At 36.1% G+C, this 19,460-nt stretch overlaps 1 protein-coding gene, 1 long non-coding RNA gene and 1 pseudogene across 2 annotated transcripts; 1 reads left to right on the top strand and 2 right to left on the bottom strand.

Moving 5' to 3' along the window:
* LOC120128381 (probable serine/threonine-protein kinase WNK5) lies at positions 1–2,662 on the bottom strand. Its single transcript, XM_039146064.1, has 6 exons — positions 2,277–2,662; positions 1,834–2,090; positions 1,530–1,753; positions 1,272–1,429; positions 919–1,195; positions 1–831 (listed from the first exon to the last, which is right to left on the bottom strand). The coding sequence occupies exons 1-6, from the start codon at positions 2,370–2,372 to the stop codon at positions 56–58; spliced, it is 1,788 nt and encodes a 595-aa protein (XP_039001995.1). The 5' UTR covers positions 2,373–2,662; the 3' UTR covers positions 1–55.
* On the top strand, positions 2,555–11,680 carry LOC120128382. The gene is made up of 4 exons (XR_005516627.1): positions 2,555–2,671; positions 3,071–3,078; positions 5,744–5,758; positions 11,670–11,680. It is a non-coding gene; the product is annotated as an uncharacterized LOC120128382 (long non-coding RNA).
* A 4,311-nt stretch (positions 11,681–15,991) lies between these two features.
* Positions 15,992–18,472, bottom strand: LOC120128327 (annotated as a pseudogene).
* Positions 18,473–19,460: the final 988 nt, after the last annotated feature.

Raw genomic sequence — 19,460 nt, 5'->3', positions numbered from 1 at the left:
AATACACACACAGATAGTTATGGAATGGGATCTTAACAAGCTAAATCCCCCACGATCAGGATCTTGAAATCCTTGGATTCAGGCTGCTACTTGAACCCTCTGTGGGATACTGAAATCCGATGTTCTCGACGTCTCCGACAGTGTTGAACAACCGCCTTTTATTTACCTCTGCCACTACGTATCGGTGCAGAAACTGGCTACGTATGTCGATGAGTGAACGGATCTTTGTTAGCTTTCGCTGGCCATTTAAGTTTGAAGATTTCCGTGAATGAAGCTGCGGGTCGCATTGTTTGTAGTTGTAAGAGCTTGTACTCTCTGAGGGACAGAATCTTGTTGATTTCAGGGTCTTCAGGATGCCGGAATGCTCGCCTTGTTGGAGACTCGAATCTAACTTGTCTTCTTCGTAGCTCATGCTGGAGTATTGGAACGAGTTCATGGAGCAACTTGAGCTTGCATCATCATTGTTAGATACACTGCCACCAGATGTTACGTTTTTACCATGAGGATTTCGTGTTTCATACGATGAAAGGAGTGCCGAGAGAGAGATCTGGGACGAAGAACAGGATGATGCAGCGTAAAACGGATGGTGGATTCCGTCATGATCAACATCGTAATTATCGTCTTCGTATTTGAAGGTGTGCTGATGATCGACTTGGAAGGATCCCAAGTCCTTCCGAGTTGGGATAAGGGAAGAGATCTCCTCCTCTATCATATCAGCAATCTCCAGTGGCTCCCAGTCGTTGATCTCTAATTCTTTCACCATCTCCAAGGCAACGACGATCGCGGTGTCGTTTACAATGTCGAAGGGAAAGTAGATGTTCCGAGCATGACCTATAACACCGGAAAATCCATTATATTAGCAGGCTGTTAACCGAAATCAAACCTAGTGAAATGGATTCAGATTAGTCCAATGTATACCTTCCTTCTCTGTAATCTGTATTTTGAGAAAAATTGTGTCATCTGCAGGGTCCCTTGTGCCAGTTATTGACATGTTCGTAGTCCTTATAGGATGAGCTGGCATCGAAGGCACTAGCTCAGCAACTGGCGGCAGCAAATTCCCATCACCAGAGGTCAAAAACGGATCGAGCAAGAGCTCGTGAGCAGGCACTCTCTTTGAAACGTGGTTGAGACACTTCACGATGAACCTCCTAGCTTCCTCATCTTGGATCCTGTATAATGCCTCTGGCAACTTCCCCTGGAGAGTTGAGAAAATGAAATAGATTAGTTCGATGGTTAATGTTACCAAAATTAATGAACCGAAAGTAACTCACCCAAGTCACTTTCTTGTAGATTTGAGCCGGATTCAAGCACTCGACATACGGATACTCTGAAGTAAGCATTTCTAATACACACATGCCAAAGGAGTATACATCAACAAGCTCGTTGTAATCCTCCTGGTACAGTTCCGGTGCCATGAATTCCGGTGTACCTAGCATGGTATACAAATGTGCAGACATTCAGCATACAAAGATACATATATAGACAGAGTGGCATGGGATTTGAGTGGATGCTGCAAATTGAGAACATACCTATAACACTATGAGCATGTCGTGAGCCCTGAAGAATTGCAGCCAATCCAAGATCGCCGATCTTAACTTGTCCAGTGTGACCATTGACAAAGATGTTATCACATTTGAGGTCTCTATGGATCACTGGAGGATCATGGCCATGGAGATAAACCAGACCTTGTAGGATTTGGCGAGACCAGTTCTTAACTGCTCGAGTATCAACACACTGGTGCCTCTGCCTGTACCTGTATGTATAGTTGCATATTAAAAATTGGCATTACAAATTAGGCTTCATATACGTTTGATCAACGGATAAGCGATTTACTCTCGAAGGGTGCCGGAGGTGAACATCTCGGTCACAAAGTTAAAAGTTCTTCGGTCGATATCAATCCAGGACGTGTATAACCGCATGATGGAACTGTGGTTGAGGTTCTTGAGGAGGTGGATTTCGGAATAAAGCCGCTGCACTTCGTCCGGCGAATGGGAGAGCTTAACTTGATTCCATGCTACCTCCATTCCAAGGACCTCATCAAATGCTTTATACACTGTCTTCATTGCTCCTTTACCCAGAATCTCCCTGAACTGCATACAAATTCTCATTTAAAGCAACAGATTCAGTCATTGTCTAGGGAAAATTAATGGAACCAAATATCAGTACTTATATATATACATACATACATGCATACTACACAAACTACAGAAATCTAGAAGATTAACATAAAAAATTATTCTCTGCAAATTTTCTAGAGAAATGAGAAGGAAACGTACATGTCCATATCGACCAGAAGGATCGGTCTCAACGTATCCAAGCTGAGATTCAACGCCAACAACACATCCCCCAACACGTGTTTTAAACGTTGTCATGAGCCAAAACAGCAGAGACCCTCAAAAGTTGTCGGGCTTTGTGTAAAAATTATATCTTCAAAACACTAAATATACGATTTACCTACGAGTATATGTTTAATTCAAGAACAAGAATAGTAGGTCAAGGTGTTATACGATCCGAGGCTATCCATCATGATTTTCATACGAAAAAACTCCAAACAATAACCAAAAAGTCTAGAGTAATCGACGCTGAGCATAATCCAAGCCATTTCCACAACTTCACTCGAGAAATCGTTGTAATTCTTGGTAACCATTTAGCTTAGTTTTAGAAAAACAGAGTTTTTAGATAGAAAAGAACACAAAAGGAAGCTTTTTGCTAATCAAAAGGAAATGAAATCTGGGTTCGTCTTTGTTTTTGTGTGGAGCAGAATCAATTTCCAGGTTGAAACTGAAGAGCTAAACTTTGAAAGCTACGCTTTGAAAGCACCATTTGATATTGAAAGACTTTGGATTCAAATATTTTTTATAATGTTGGAGGTAGGCAGATTCGAAGTGGTTTGTTTTCTGGGATTGTAAATCAACACAGGAAACTGTGACGATGGAAATATAGGTTTTGAAGGCATTTTGAGGTGCTCTTTCCTTGCAATTTACAGACAGCTGATGCGAATTGACAATCTCCAATCAAATCTCTAAACAATCAATCAAACCAATGAATTGAGTGAGTAAATTTAGGATAGGATTAAACGTCAAAATCAGGGTTCCGGTTCAGAGCAAATTAATTAACTATGGCTGGCAGCTAGGTGAGATAAGCAGTGTTGACGGTAAACATTAATACATACATTTACATTAAAAAAATTACAGAATAGAAACCTAATATGTTTAGGGTAAATATACAATGAATTCAAAATTCCAAAATGAATTCGGATTTATTTTATTTTATTATAATTTTTTTCATGGGCAATATTTTTCTAGTTTTACCTTTAAAATAATTATTTTTATATTAGTGTCTCAAATGATTGTAAATATACCATATGTTTTCAAAAGAAAAATTTATCCACCTTCCCTAGGTATCTAGTAATAGGATACATGCAATAATAGTGAAAAACGCTACCATATATTTTAACATAAAATTATGTATTTATTCTTAATTGGTATTTATATAAGTGCTTCATAAGTACAAATATTTTAATGTGAGATTAATATTTCCTTTAACTATTAAAATCACTCAAGGAGTTCGAGAATTAATAATAATTAATTTTGATTTGCTTTAAAAAAATATGTAGTTTTTCAATTCCTCAATCAAATAAACCAAAGACGCCAAAAGAATCCAAAGCAAGCATGCAACATGGAAATCTTAACTTAATTAAATTATTTCAAAAAAATATTTTAAAAACAATATTTTGATATATCCTATAGTTTTTTCTATTTCAGACTATAATTGATAATAATAATAATAATAATAATAATAATAATAATAATAATAATAATAATAATAATAATAATAATTTGGAGAAATATATGGTGAATGAATCAACCAACCTTTTTGAGTGAAGAGTTAACAAAGAGGAAAGGGTATTTGAATAGACAGTAATATTTGTAACACTTTTTGAGAGATTATGAAGCCCACCGCCACCTTTTTATCTCGTTATTATCTTGTGTCAACACATCTTTTCGTCCTACTAAAATTTAAATTCTTAAAAATAGGATAAAATTTTATTAGGATTCAAACTCTTAAAAATATGATAGAATTCTACTATTATTTAAACTCTTAAAGATAGGATCCACAAGCATTATAAATAGTCATTGTAACTCACTATTGTAACAGATTCGGAGGAGGATAAACGAAATACCAAGCAAAAAATTACAAGCAACTCGTAGCCATTTTCCGAAGCATTTATATTTTGAAAGGTAAAGTTCATACCTTCACATGTTATTTTTCCTTACCCTTGCTGTGTTTTGATTTCGAAAGAAAACTGAGAGAAGTGTTTTTGGTCAATAAACGGTGGCGTTTTCGAGATCTATTTTTGTAGATCTAGTCCCCGAGGCTTGTGTTTTTGAAAAACTATTCGGATTTTTATAAACGGGTCGTGTGGATACGAGTGTTTTGTCATTTTTTTTCGATTGGCTTTTAATTTTGACCCCTAATTCATTTTTTATTTTAATTTAACCCTTATTATTTATATGTATATATATTTATATATTTAATTATATTTTATTTATTTATTTGTTATAATTTTTTGTTCATTTTTCTTTGCGTTATATTATATTATTTTTTTATTATTATATATATATATTATATTATTATTATTTTTATCTATGTTTACTTATCTACTATGTTTTTTTACTATATTTTCCTAACGTTATATATATATATTCTTACTTTATTTTATTTTATATTTCTATGATTACTATTTTTTAGTTAATATTATATGTATATTTATTTTTCATTTATTTATTATTATTATTATTACTATTTAATATTTTATTATATTATACATACATTTATATATATATATATATATATATATATTATTTTATTTATACTATTTATTTATTTTCATTATATTTTTAGTTTCTTTACTCTTATTATTATTTTTATTTTTTAAAAAAAACACTTTACCTTTTTTATTCTTTTTTGTATATATATTTTATCTTCATTTATTTTATTTTATTCAATTTCATTTTTTTTCATCCAATTATTTTATGTTTATTATTATTGCTTTCATTTATTTCCTTGATTTACTATTTAGTTTTGTTACTTTCTTTTATTATTATTATTTTCTTTTAAAATCTTATTTTTAAGGGTATTTTCGTAAACACATTAAGGGTAAGTAATTCGGATCAAATTTTACCTTTTAATTTAACTTGTAATTTTCTTAATCAAAGACAACTGGAAATTACGTAGTACCGAAAGGACGGTTCAAGGGTGCTAATCCTTCCTTGACCGTAACCGACTCCCGAACCCGACACATCTTTGGAAAGACGCAGATCAGGTAAGAAATGGGGTATCCGATCAACCCATTTGTTTTAAATAAATGATCTGTGGCGACTCCAATCCACATTTTTCAAGTCGAAGCCCAATTCCGGGGCCCAACCGAAAGACGGTTGCGACAGCTTGGCGACTCCGCTGGGGAGACAGGTAAGTGAGTCAGGCTAAGGTAATTTCCAGTTGTCTTTTTAATGAAAAGGGTAAGTTTAAATTTTAAGGTAATATTTCGATCCTTATTACTTACTTTTGATTATATTTTCGAGTAAATAGTTGTACTAACCGTTTTTTAATGATTTCAGCCCTTAAAGATTTTTCATCTAAGGCTCTAAACCCGAGCTCCAAACCCTGCTTTAAGTGGGGGTGAAAGCGACGCCTTCGTGTGAATTTATTCACCGTGCGGGCCTAGCAAGTAGCCTTCGAGATTCATATATCTTATGTCTTCGTGTGAATTTATTCACCGTGCGGGCATAAGGGAATGTGTCCCCTCGAGTTTAACTTAGTCCACACAAGCTGTGATGGGTTTATGACTAAGGGTCTGGCAAGCCCAAGAGGGCACCGGCAAGCCCAAGGGGGCACCGGCAAGGAGATCTCGAGTACCGTTTTTAGAACTTAAACTGGGAGACCATGGAGAATTAGAGCCTACCCCGAAACCACATTTTTGAAACCTATGATATTTTTACCTTAACCATGTCTTTTTTTCCTTTCGTCATTTATTTATTTATTTATTTATTTTACTAACATTTTTGCCTTTGTGTTTGTTTTTTTAGCATTTGCATCATAACAAGAGGCTATTGATCCTTAAAAAGCGTTTGTTACACACAAAATAATCTGAATTAATGGACAAAGGTGTTGTAATACAAGAGATTAAGAACGTCGAGGCACGACTATGGTCCGAGATGACTCAGAAAGAGAAGGGAGACAGTCTTCAGGGGAACTACGTGTCAGAGCTGGTTAGCTATGCCTCTGTCAGCCTAAAACAGAATGATGTCCAAGAGTTGCGAAACATTTGGGACAGTTGGAAGAATGACAGAAAGCAGAAGTTCAGCCAACGATATGGTGATATTGCCCTCTTACTTCATGTCAAGACTGATGATCCCCTGCTCCGAGCACTGATTCAATTCTGGAACCCGGGATATAGTTGCTTCACCTTTAACCGGGAGGACATGGTGCCCACTATCGAAGAGTATACCACACTACTGCACTGCGAAAGCATCAGACTAGAGAAGGCATATATCAAACATATCAAGGGTCAGCCTTTTAAGAACGGACTGGCCAAGATTGCAGGGGTTGATGAAAAGTGGGTGACTAATCGACTCTGACACAAAGGTAGCGGGGAATGAATCGAGTGGATCCATATAAAGCAACTAATGAAGAACCACCCTGATGAATGGAAGACTATAGATCTTTTTGCACTGGGTCTGTACGGTTTGATTATCTTTTCAAAGACCTTGGGGTGAATCGACGTAGCCGTAGTATAACTATTTGAAAAACTTTCAAGGCGAGTCAACCCAGCGCCGACCATCTTAGCCGAGACCTTTCGGTCTCTTAATCATTGCAGAAGAACTGGTGGAGGAAGGTTCATTGGATGTGTTCAGCTCCTTCAAGTCTGGATTCACAGCCACTTCTGGAAGACTAACGGGGTTGCCTACCGCCGATTCAGCACTACCTATTCATCATTGGGAGAGTTCATCACTATGAAATAGCATGAAGGCGCTTCGAAGGAAGAATGGATGAAGGTCTTCACTCATCTTTAGGACCAGGATATTACTTGGAGAGCCCCCTGGTTGTTCCTCAGTGACGTTCTTTTCTGATTTGGGGATTCTGACACTATGACCTTACTTGGACTTTGGGATATAGTTGGGTATGCTCTGTTGTTGGCACTTAGACAATATGGGGCACGTCAGTTTATCCCAGCAACATACGGATTATCTACATCAGAGTTTGTATATCACGGTGACAGTTATAAGAAGAGGATCAAAGAGGCAGTCGAGTCATGGAAGAAAGTATCCCGGATGGATGTCGTGGCTGCCAGAGATATGCTTACTCCGGATTATATGGATTGGCGAAGATTGAGAAAGAATGATAGCATCCCGATGCCAGACTGTGAAGACACCCGGACCATGGAGGAACATCTTAGGCATGTCCCTTCTGAACTTGAGATAGTCAAGGTAGAGTTTAAAGCTGTGAATAATGAGCTGAAACAGAGAGTTAAGGAACTTGAAGCTGAACGTTATCAATGGAAACTAGATGCCAATTCTCAGAAAGATAGAGCAGACAAACTGGAAAGGGAGCAGAAAAGAGTCTATTTTGAGTTTGAAGACTTGAGAAAGGAGTACCAAGATAAAGTTAATGATAACTCCTGAGAATCCAACGCCTGAGAATCCAAATGGATGAATTGGAGAAACAACATGAGAAAGATGGTAAAACAATAGCTTCAAAAAGCAAGCGAGTGAGCTTCAGATAGTGCCCTTCGACAGGGGTTTGCAATGGCGTTTCCGTTGGGAGCAAGCACAACAAAGGGTGAAGGCCATAGACGCATTCATCCGAGATTTCCTGGATCAAGTACAGAAGGCAGCTCGCCATCTATGCGGCCTGGCAAGGGAAGCTGGAGTGGTACAACAAGGCATACAACCAGTGACAGATGAAAACAGAAGACTTGTCAACCTGTTGGAAGCTATTCGGGGTCTAGAGGATTTAGTCTGAATGTACATTTGATTGTTTTTATGTCTCTTACAAGATAAAATATTTTTGTCGAAATAAGGATTATTTATAATAATGGGCACTTTTCTGGATCAATGCCTCGAACATTTCATGCATTTTTTTTTATTTTGCGTTGTGCATCTACATTTCATTTTTAAGCATTTTCATAAACATAAAATTTCTTCATGGAGGATTCGATGAAGTGGTTTTAACCACATGACACCACATGGAACCAAGATTGTAACATCAAAAGAAAAAAATTGAAAACAATACAGTGGGAGCCTGATCAGCTGATTATAGGACAAAGCCTGCCAGGATGATCTAAGAAAAGAATCCTCATATCCTAAGGGCTACTATGTTGAAGCTGTTAGCTGCTACCATATAAGAAGCCCCAAACATTCCTCTGAAAACTGTAAGGCGCTTGCCGAAGAAGGGGGCATGGCATATACCATTTGCACTTAGAGGATTGTTTTGTTTAAACACGTCTTTGATCTTTCATGTTTGCTTAATCTTTTAAATGATTGAATTTATGCTGCTTTCTAAGGTGGAGCAATTGAACAAATTTTAATCTTTAGTTCTTCGAATATTAAATGAATTAATGATTCTTTTAATTCTTCAAGAATTATAGATTTTTGACATATGAAAATATTATACCTTTCTTACCCTGTCTCAAACCCCAGAATAAAATACCTTGATTTTTTGCCCAAAACAACTCGTGGTCATTACCAAAAGACGAAATTTTGACATTACCTCATTTTGAAATTCTTGAACATTGCCTTTATCTTTTTGATACACTCATACCTTTCTTTGAGTCAATAAGATCACACCATTGTCTTTTTTAGACTCAAAAATAACCTTTCTTACCATTAAAACCCAAGGTATTGAGTTGTTCATTTTAACATGAGCATTCTTCTAAAGAACCAACTTGGGGCATCTCGCGGGGAGCCTGAACATTGAGACATCTGGGAAAAAAGAAGAAGAATTCATTCGAAATAATTCTATCATTCATTAATTACACTGTTTTCATGTGAATAGAATTAATCTTGAAAATCTATCCCCCTAGGGATACCTCTTCTGTGAAGATTTACATGTATGAAATGATGAATGACTTTCTTTCTTTATCCCTTCACAACAGGAGAAAAAATATATCCCTCGTGTCCCCTTTTGAGCCTATAGTATTTTTCTTCTGATTCAACCCTAACCAAGGATCACCCTCCACACTGGGGGGCAAGGTGGAAGAAATATGCTCACATGAGCGAAGACATTGATTCAGATAAGATACCAAAAGGTGAACCAAATGCCAAGTGCGAATATTCAATCAGAACAAAAAGGGCAAAAACAAAAAAGAAAAGAAGCAAAAAAGAAGAAAACAAAAAAAAAAGAACAAAAATCAAAAAGAAAAAGGGACAAAAAAGCACATGCAAAATTTTTCTAAAGAAAAATGGTACATCAAGCTTCAAACTATGAGATTGATCAAGCACAATCATTCCCGAATCACTAAATCACTTCACTCGAAGATCATAGAGCATCAAGAGAGAGAAACATTTTGAGCAAGATTGAAGGCATCAGAATGAATTGATCCTTGGTTCAATACCCTGAAACACTTATTTGGACCTATTTATCCTTTTCTTTCATAACCATGAACCCTGGCCTACATTATGTGCCTTAAAAGTCCATTCTAATCATACATGGATTTCTAAACAAAAGAGAATATCTTCAGATTTCATCCCGCCCATCAGGATTAATCTTTGTTTGCAAAAAACAATGTAATTAATGTATGGTAGAGAAAAATAACAAAATGGGGTTCAAGACGTAAATCCTGAATAACATCTTGAAACCAAAGGAGGATTCGAGTTGAAAACCTGAAAAGGCGGCTCGAATATAAAAATTGTGCAACTGAGGCGATCACACAAATTCCTTGATAAGGCATCGCACAATCTAAATGTGACTATGAAAGTTGGGAGTCAGAGAACACTTCCAGTAGAGGAGCATGCAAGCTACCCCATCAAACCTTTGAGCATCAAATGTCAAACCTTTGAGCATCAAATGCCAAACCTTTGACCAAACACAATAACCTGAGACCTTTTTATCCTTTCATTACTTAACCATTTCCCAAAGATAGCTTTGATCTTGGCACGTGTCAAATAGCTATAATTTATTGAAGGATTAACATTGTAATTAAACATTTGATATCCAATGAACTCTAGTTTTATGATTCGTCTCAATTGTAAAACCGTGAAAGAGACAATATTTTCAAAACTTTTGATTAAACATTTTTCGAAACTCTTTATTGATATTTTCAAAACTTTGAAAATAAAAGAGAAAGAAAAACATTTTTTTTCAAACAAGACAGTCTCTCTAGAGTGGATATTGGTAAATGACATGTGACTCTTAGACACAAAACTCATGCTCAGAATCAATGCTGAAACAAGAAATGAGGAACATTTGGGGCATCTTTGGAGATGCAACATCAAATATTGGGGCATTTTTGGATATTGGGGCATCATTTGGGGATTCAACATCCTAATGCAAATTATCAGACCTTTTTCAGGAGATAAAATATAACCAATTCATGTTACATGCATCTTATGCATACATTTTAGAGCATCATATTTATCATTTTCCACATACATAATTTTTTGCAGCTTTTAGAGTCAAGTTTCAACTTCAAGACGAAGGATACTCGATTCAAAAGCACCTTTAAAGATTCATATTGGTTGCTTAACTCAGTAGCAAGAAGCTACACTTCAACCAACTCGACAGATTGAAAGTTTCTCTCGAAACAACACAATTTGCTCGTGAGTGGATTCCAACTTCACGAAGAAGGATATCTAGCTCGAAGCCAAACTTCACAATAAAGGGGTCTCCACGATTTCAACTTCACGACGAAGGGAATTGTGTCCACCCGCAACATACAATACTTGGATTTCAACTTCACGACGAAGGATATTCAAGTCAAGGCTCAACTTCACAACGAAGTGGCTATCCGCGATTTCAACTCCACGACGGAGAATATCGTGCCACTAGAGATAACACAAGTTCAACTTCACAATGAAGGGACGACTGGTTGTCAACAAACAACTTCCCAAATTCAGAGCCAATTTCAACTTCACAGCGAAGGATATTGGACTCCAGACAACACAAGTTCAACTTCACGACGAAGGGACCACTGGTTGTCAACAAACACCTTCTCAATTTCAGAGCCAATTTCAACTTCACAACGAAGGATATTGGACTCTAGACAACACAACTTCAACTTCACGACGAAGGGACCGCTGGTTGTGTCAATAAATAATTTCCCAATTTCAGAGCCAATTTCAACTTCACAGCGAAGGATATTGGACTCAAGACAATGCAAGTTCAACTTCATGACGAAGGGACCACTGGTTGTCAATAAACAACTTCCCAATTTCAGAGCCAATTTCAACTTCACAGCGAAGGATATTGGACTCCAGACAACGCAAGTTCAACTTCACAACGAAGGGACCGCTGGTTGTCAACAAACAACTTCTCAATTTCAGAGCCAATTTCAACTTCACAACGAAGGATATTGGACTCCAGACAACGCAAGTTCAACTTCACGACGAAGGGACCGCTGGTTGTCAACAAACAACTTCCCAATTTCAGAGCCAATTTCAACTTCACAGCGAAGAATATTGGACTCGAGACAACGCAAGTTCAACTTCACGACGAAGGGACCGCTGGTTGTCAACAAACAATATCCCAATTTCGGAGCCAATTTCAACTTCACAGCGAAAGATATTGGACTACAGACAACGCAAGTTCAACTTCACGACGAAGGGACTGCTGGTTGTCAACAAACAATTTCCCAATTTCGGAGCCAATTTCAACTTCATAGCGAAGGATATTGGACTCCAGACAATGCAAGTTCAACTTCACGACGAAGGGACCGCTGGTTGTCAACAAACAACTTCTCAATTTCATAGCCAATTTCAACTTCACAACGAAGGATATTGGACTCGAGACAACGCAAGTTCAACTTCACGACGAAGGGACCGCTGGTTGTCAACAAACAATTTCCCAATTTCGGAGCCAATTTCAACTTCACAACAAAGGATATTGGACTCGAGACAACACAAGTTCAACTTCACAATGAAGGGACGACTGGTTGTCAACAAACAATTTCCCGATTCCAGAGCCAATTTCAACTTCACGACGGAGGATATTGGACTCGGAACAATGCTACTTACTTGGATTTTAACTTCACAACGAAGGATATCCAATTCCAGGCTCAACTTCACGACGAAGGGGCAACCAACGGTTTCAACTTCACGACGAAGAGAATCGTGCACACAAGCATCATCCATCTTTAGATTGGATTTCAACTTCATGACGAGGGATATCTAACTCAAAGAAGAATTATCTGTCAACAAAGACCTTCGAGTTCGACTACGCTCAGCTCCAAGGCACATCATTTACAGCATAACTCAAGGCTAGAAGGGTTATCTGCCATCAAAATTGTCGAGTTCTATTCCATTCAGCTCGATGACACATCAATCGCACTACTTTTCGGTTGCAGTCGAGGTTTTCAAGTCGAGAAGAGGACCTGGGTTAGCCGTGCCTGAGTGACAAGCAACCATTTTCAAGCAGCATAGCTTAAGTCAAGAAAAAGCTATCTGTCAATGAATATTTTTGAGTTCGATTTCGATCCAAGGTCTTTAAACCGAGAAGAAGACCGAAGGGCAACGGGAAGCCACGTGCTGATTCGAATTCCGAACTACGGCTTCAATTTCATATCATTTCAAGATGAACTCGACTTCACGATGGAGGAGTCATCCGTAACTCAATTTGACAGGGAGTTATTGAAACATCAGAGTCAATTTTCAACTCCACTGAACGAAAAGTGTGTCTTTTAATCTTTGCCATATCTCCGTTATACGACTATACGCAAAGAGGGACAACTGTCAACACATTTTTTCGTCCTACTAGGATTCAAACTCCTAAAAATAGGATATAATTTTGCTAGGATTCAAACTCCTAAAAATATGATAGAGTTCTACTATTATTTAAACTCCTAAAGATAGGATCCACAAACATTATAAATAGTCATTGTAACTCACTATTGTAATAGACTCGGAGGAAGATATAAGAAATACCAAGCAAAAAATTACAAGCAACTCGTAGCCATTTTTCGAAGCATTTATATTTTGAAAGGTAAAGTTCATACCTTCGCATGTTATTTTTCCTTACCCTTGCTGTGTTTTGATTTCGAAAGAAAACTGAGAGAAGTGTTTTTGGCCGATGAACGGGGGCGTTTTCGAGATCTATCTTTGTAGATCTAGTCCCCGAGGCTTGTGTTTTTGAAAAACTATTCGGATTTTTATAAACGGGTCGTGTGGATCCACGTGTTTTGTCGTTTTTTTCTTCGATTGGCTTTTAATTTTGACCCCTAATTCATTTTTTATTTTAATTTAACCTTTATTATTTATATGTATATATTTAATTATATTTTATTTATTTATTTGTTATAATTTTTTTATTTTTCTTTGCGTTATATTATATTATTTTCCTATTATATATATATATATATATATATTATATTATTATTTTTTTATCTATGTTTACTTATTTACTATATTTTTTTACTATATTTTCCTAACGTTATATATATATATATTCTTACTTTATTTTATTTTATATTTCTATGATTACTATTTTTTAGTTAATATTATATGTATATTTATTTTTCATTTATTTATTATTATTATTATTATTATTATTATTACTATTTAGTATTTTATTATATTATACATATATTTTTATATTTTTATATATATATTTTTTATTATTTTATTTATACTATTTATTTATTTTCATTATATTTTTAGTTTCTTTGCTCTTATTATTATTTTTTTAAAAAAAAAACACTTTACATTTTTTATTCTTTTTGTATATATATTTTATCTTCATTTATTTTATTTTATTCAATTTCATTTTTTTTCATCCAATTATTTTATGTTTATTATTATTGGTTTCATTTATTTCTTTGGTTTACTCTTTAGTTTTGTTACTTTTTTTATTATTATTATTTTCTTTTAAAATCTTATTTTTAAGGGTATTTCCGTAAACTCATTAAGGGTAAGTAATTCGGATCAAATTTTACCTTTTAATTTAATTTGCAATTTTCTTAATAAAAGACAACTGGAAATTACGTAGTACCGAAATGACGGTTCAAGGGTGTTAATCCTTCCTTGACCGTAACCGACTCCCGAACCCGACACATATTTGGAAAGACGCAGATCAGGTAAGAAATAGGGTATCCGATCAACCCATTTGTTTTAAATAAATGATCGTGGCGACTCCAATCCACATTTTTCAAGTCGAAACCCAATTCTGGGGCCCAACCGAAAGACGGTTGTGACATCTTCAAGGATTATTTAATCAATTAAAATTTAGTAAGTAAAGTGTAGAGGCTGACCAATATATCCAAACGTGGCCATTAGGCATCAAGTGTTGTAATAATAAGAAATTTGTCAACATTTCTAAATATTTCTTGTCTTGTCTTAATCATTTGCCACAAAAGTATAATAGAATGAGATGTTATAAAAAGAGAAAATTGAATTTTATTAGTAAAACTTGATTTGAATTAATTGATTAAAAAACCAGTAAATCAGATTACGACATGATCAGCCAGAGCTGAATTAAAAGGACAACCGGAGAAGGGAATTTTAAAAAGAGAGACCGTTTTGTGATACATGAAGAATTAGGCAATTGACAGTATCTGTGTGTCTATACTTTGTTTTCGCCAATATATATATATATACAGTGGCTGAGATATGAAAACTTGAGGAAAACACCAAAGGCATCGATCCATAATCCTATAAATCAATAACTCAGTATAAAAGAAAAAGTAGATGAAATAGCCTTGGAATGGCTATCAAGCAGCCATATTCACACAAGCTAAAGCACCTGCTCCACTTTGTTACCATTTACTGTCTATAAACTAAGATCCATCCTTTTCTCTTTGCTTTTTTCAAATGGATAAAGTGGGAAATCTTCGTTTTTTAAATGGAATGATTGTACAAGTGTCCTGCGTGTTGGAAGCCGAAAGAGAAAAATGTCAGACTACGGCATTTTCAACTGCATGAGATAGATAAAAGACAAAAGCATCTTAATCATGTATTAGAATAGGACAAACAAGATTTGGCACGAAAGAAAAATGTTGTTGCTTAACCACAATATCTGGCAGGGAGGACAAATGGATTGGACCATTCAAACTGATGCAGTATTTTTCCCAATCAAATTTGCTAAAGTAATCCAAAAACTTGTATAAAACCTGTAATATATTCAACTAATTAAAGTTGTGAGATCAATCAGCTTATGGTGCAAAAATCCTGCAGTACTCACCGCCAAAGGGCCATCTAGGGATGAGTGGAATAGATGGAAAATGTAGAGCACCAAAGTTTCCAAACCATAGGTAGAAATCAAACCGTGATGAGCCCCAAGAAAACGACTCTCATAGTAGCACCAAGCCTTAATCAGTATAATTTTACGTTTAAATAGATGATCTTTTCCAATAAGACGATCAACCTGTAACGTTATCAGGGATGTTAATATACACACACACACACGTATATATAAAGGCTGCATCTCCGGCTACCCCAAAAATGATATAGCCAATTAGTCACACCCATACCCATGCCAGCTTTCTCAGTATGTATAAAATATAAACACATAAAACTATAGAATAACAGACACCTTAAGTCTATATCTCAATTATAGCATAAATTGGGAAACATTAGCAAATGAAATCGGGAAAGGGAAAGAAGTATTGTCATCTATTTAATGCGCATGAGCCAGAGAGAGAGATGTCACTGCCAATAACTAGGGAAAGTAAACAGAAACCTATTTATTGATGATGCTATATAAAATTTAGGCATTAGAGAAACTATCAGGTAAGTTTTCCTACTTGACATAGTAAAGTTTCAAAGATCTTAGAAGAATATATTCAGCTCCCAAGTTTCTCAATCAATGCAAAGGATGCATCTTTTTGTCCTAAACACAAGAAAGGCACCAAAAGATCCAAATCCAAGAAACATAAGACGTGTCTACATCAGGAACATTTCCAATATATACTGGCAGCTAAACAGTGCAGATCTTTCTTTCTATTTCCAGATGAAATAAGTTGTATGAAAGCAGCTTTCATTCAGAGTCAAATTTTAATGATGCAACCTACCTGCTCAAGAAAGCACAAGGTACATAGCCCCATAACTGAATGAATGAGATATCCACCACAATGTTCTGCACTAGACACTTTACAAGCCTAACCTGTCACCAGAGAGGCCAAATTTTAAGATGGCCAACTACGTATGAAAAAAAATGATTTCTGAATCCTAAATTGTTATAAAAAATCATCTTAAATAACACTCATGAGGAGGATTTCATATAATGGAAGAATACAGAATATTCATTCACATCCACTATTCATTCTCATCAAATATGGGAAGGCAAAAAAAATGCAGTTGAATCCTTGCCATGTAAAAAAAGAAGAAAAAAACAAAATATTTTGATAAGGCCAGCGATAAATTTTTCATACTCATTGCGAAGCAATTTCTTCGCCGCTACCCTTACCACAAAGAGGGATTAACCGATTAAGTTGATTGGATATTCTAGCTTACCCACAACCCACACCTTGCTTCTTCAATACGTCATTTATGACCCCCAGGGTCAGGTTGTTAAGTTCAGACTTAACAACCACAAAGTAGTTGCTAACTTAGAGGCTTCAGAAAGATCAGTTGGCAAAGACAAAATTAATATGTACCACGGTCCATATTTTGACAAATAAAATCAGCCTGACAAGCTTTAACAAAGAATCCAATAATGATATAATGAATGTTTGTGAAAAATATCACAATGCACAAAGAAGAAGACTGAACTCTAAGCTTAGAAACTAAAAATAGTATCAAAAAATCAAAGACTAAAGAACTTTATAAAAGTTTATTGTTGCACGTGTCCGTTATGTACTTTCTATGGGAGCTGCTTTTGCTTTATTTACAGGATTTCGCTACGAGATGGGTAAAATCTTTGGTTAGAGAATGGAAATCACTAGTTATTTTGCTTTTCCTTAAATAACATCCATCAAAAAATGAAAAAGATACAAATGTTAATGCATCAAAGTCGTTTCCTTCTCAGTTTTCCAGTAATAATGCAGCTAAAATAAATGCTCAAGATGGGGAAACTCAAAATGAAAATAGATGTAAATTTCAGCAAAAAGAATAAAGAATGAAATGAACCTGAAGTTTACAGGTTACTCCTTTACGCATCAGAAAAAAACATAATTTTACCCCTCCTATTCTCTTATCACAAAGATCTATAAGGATATATCAGTTAAAGTCAAAAATCGCAGCCCGAATTAATCGGACATCCTTCACCACAAATTCAGCAGCAGCAGTGTTATGTTCTTCTCGTATCACACACGTCAAATTGCAAACAGATGTACGGAATGTCCGAGCACGTTCTTCCAGTCGCCGCCGCCCTAACCCAGCGGCCCCTTCTGATCTAAAAACACGGGGTTTTTATTTTTTATTATTAATTACTTGTGCAAGATCAGGGCTTTCGGGGGGATAAAACGACGGTGAAAACCGTGGATTCCATTTTTTGGAGGGTGATGGTTGTAAAAAGGTAGAAAGTGTGCGATCATGGGTTAATTTTAAACCCTTTTTCTTTTTCGAATTATTTTTTTGGGAAATAATATGATTTGTTAATTGAATTTATATTGGACTGGCAAATTGCTCTCATGAAAAAAAAATTGAATTAAATATTCAAAATGATTCTTATTTAATGTAAACTATAATTTAAGATTCATTACTAATAATTTTCGTTAGCCATTTAAGTTTGAAGATTTCCATGAATCGAGTCGTGCGTCGCATAGTTTGTAGCTGTAAGAACTTTGATGGACAAAATCTTGCTGATTTGAGGGTCTTCGGAATGCAGGGATGCTCGCCTCGTCTAATACTCGAATCGAAGCCGTCTTGTAGTTCATGCTAGAGTCTTGGAACAAGTTCATGGAGCAACTTGAGCTTGCATCGTCGTTGCTGAATACGCTGCAACCAGAAGTTACGATTTTTGGTAAGAAATCCATGCTTCATATGACGAAAGGAGCGCCGGGACTGAGACTTGGGACGAAGAACTATAGGATGCAACGCAGAACAGATGGCGGGTTTCGTTATGATCATCGTCATCTTCTACTTCGTATTTGAAGTTGTGCTGATGGACTTGAGATGATCCCCGGTCCTTCCAAACGGGATAAGAGTATATCTCCTCATCTATTATATCAACAATCACCAATAATTTCACCGTCTCCAAGACAAACATTGGTCGCGGTGTCATTTACTACGTCGAAGGGAAAATAGATGTTTCGAACATGGAATAAACCCAAGTAAAAATGGATTTCGATTAGTTCGATATTAATCTTAAGAGAACAACACATTTTTCTTAAATATTCCAAGGGAAATAAATAAAACTTTTATAAACTTGGAAAGGTCTTAGAATAATATCCCCAAATGGGCCCCCTCTAGTCCTAATGTAATTCGTCTCTGGTTATGCTACACTACCTTCCTTGTCTTAATCTGCACTTTGACCCCAAAACATGTCATCTGCAGGGCCCATCGTTCTAGTTATTGACATATTAGTAGTCATTGGATCAGCCTTCATTGAAGGCCCATCGTTCTAGTTATTGACCCAAAAAAATGTCATCAAAGGCCAAAAACGGATCAATCAAGAGCTCCTGAACAGCCAATTGGTCGAGACATTTACCAATGAACCTCCTAGCTTCTTCATCTTGGATCCTGTATAATGCCTCTGGCGACTTCCCTGGAGAGTTCAGTGGTCAAACTTACTGAAATTAAAGAACTGAAAAAACTCTCCAGTCACTTTCTTGTGTATTTGAAATTGGATTCGAGCATTCACTATAAGGATACTCCAAAGTAAGTATTGCTAATACAAACATGCCAAAGGACTATACATCTACGAGCTCATTGTAGTCCTTCTGGTGCCATAATTTCCGGTGTTCGTAATGTGATATACAAATGTGCAGACATTTTAACATCTGGGTGACCAATTTGATTGTTCTTCCGTCAATTTCAATCCATGACGCATAGAACAGCAGGTTGGAACCCTGGTTGAGGTTCTTGAGGAGATGAACTTCGGAGAAATGTCGTTGCAATTTGATCTGCCGACAGAAGACACGGTGACCTTAACTCAATTCCATGCCACCTCCATTCCAAGGACCTCATCAAATGCCTTGTACACTGTCATCATTGCTCCTTGACCCAGAATCTCTCTGAACTGGATACAGATTCTCTTGTACAGATGATTTTCTAGGGGAAATTGAAAAAACCATTAGTTATATATATACAAAACAAATTGCATGATCTAAGATATTAACATAAAAAACCATTCTCTCCAAATTTTCTCGG

Source organism: Hibiscus syriacus, unplaced genomic scaffold, assembly GCF_006381635.1.
Source record: "Hibiscus syriacus cultivar Baekdansim isolate YM2019G1 unplaced genomic scaffold, ASM638163v2 tig00110478_pilon, whole genome shotgun sequence".
NCBI lineage: Eukaryota > Viridiplantae > Streptophyta > Magnoliopsida > Malvales > Malvaceae > Hibiscus > Hibiscus syriacus.
Note: the sequence above shows the minus strand (reverse complement) of the source record. Positions and strands in the feature narration are given on the sequence as shown.

What these genes read in the sequence shown, in the direction of transcription:
- LOC120128381 (XM_039146064.1), bottom strand. Translation starts at nt 2,372, where the DNA reads ATGACAACGTTTAAAACACGTGTTGGGGGATGTGTTGTTGGCGTTGAA. An exon ending in TCTACAAGAAAGTGACTTGG is followed by an intron (nt 1,196 to 1,271) that starts GTGAGTTACTTT and finishes TCAACTCTCCAG; the next exon opens with GGGAAGTTGCCAGAGGCATT. An exon ending in ACAGATTACAGAGAAGGAAG is followed by an intron (nt 832 to 918) that starts GTATACATTGGA and finishes CCGGTGTTATAG; the next exon opens with GTCATGCTCGGAACATCTAC.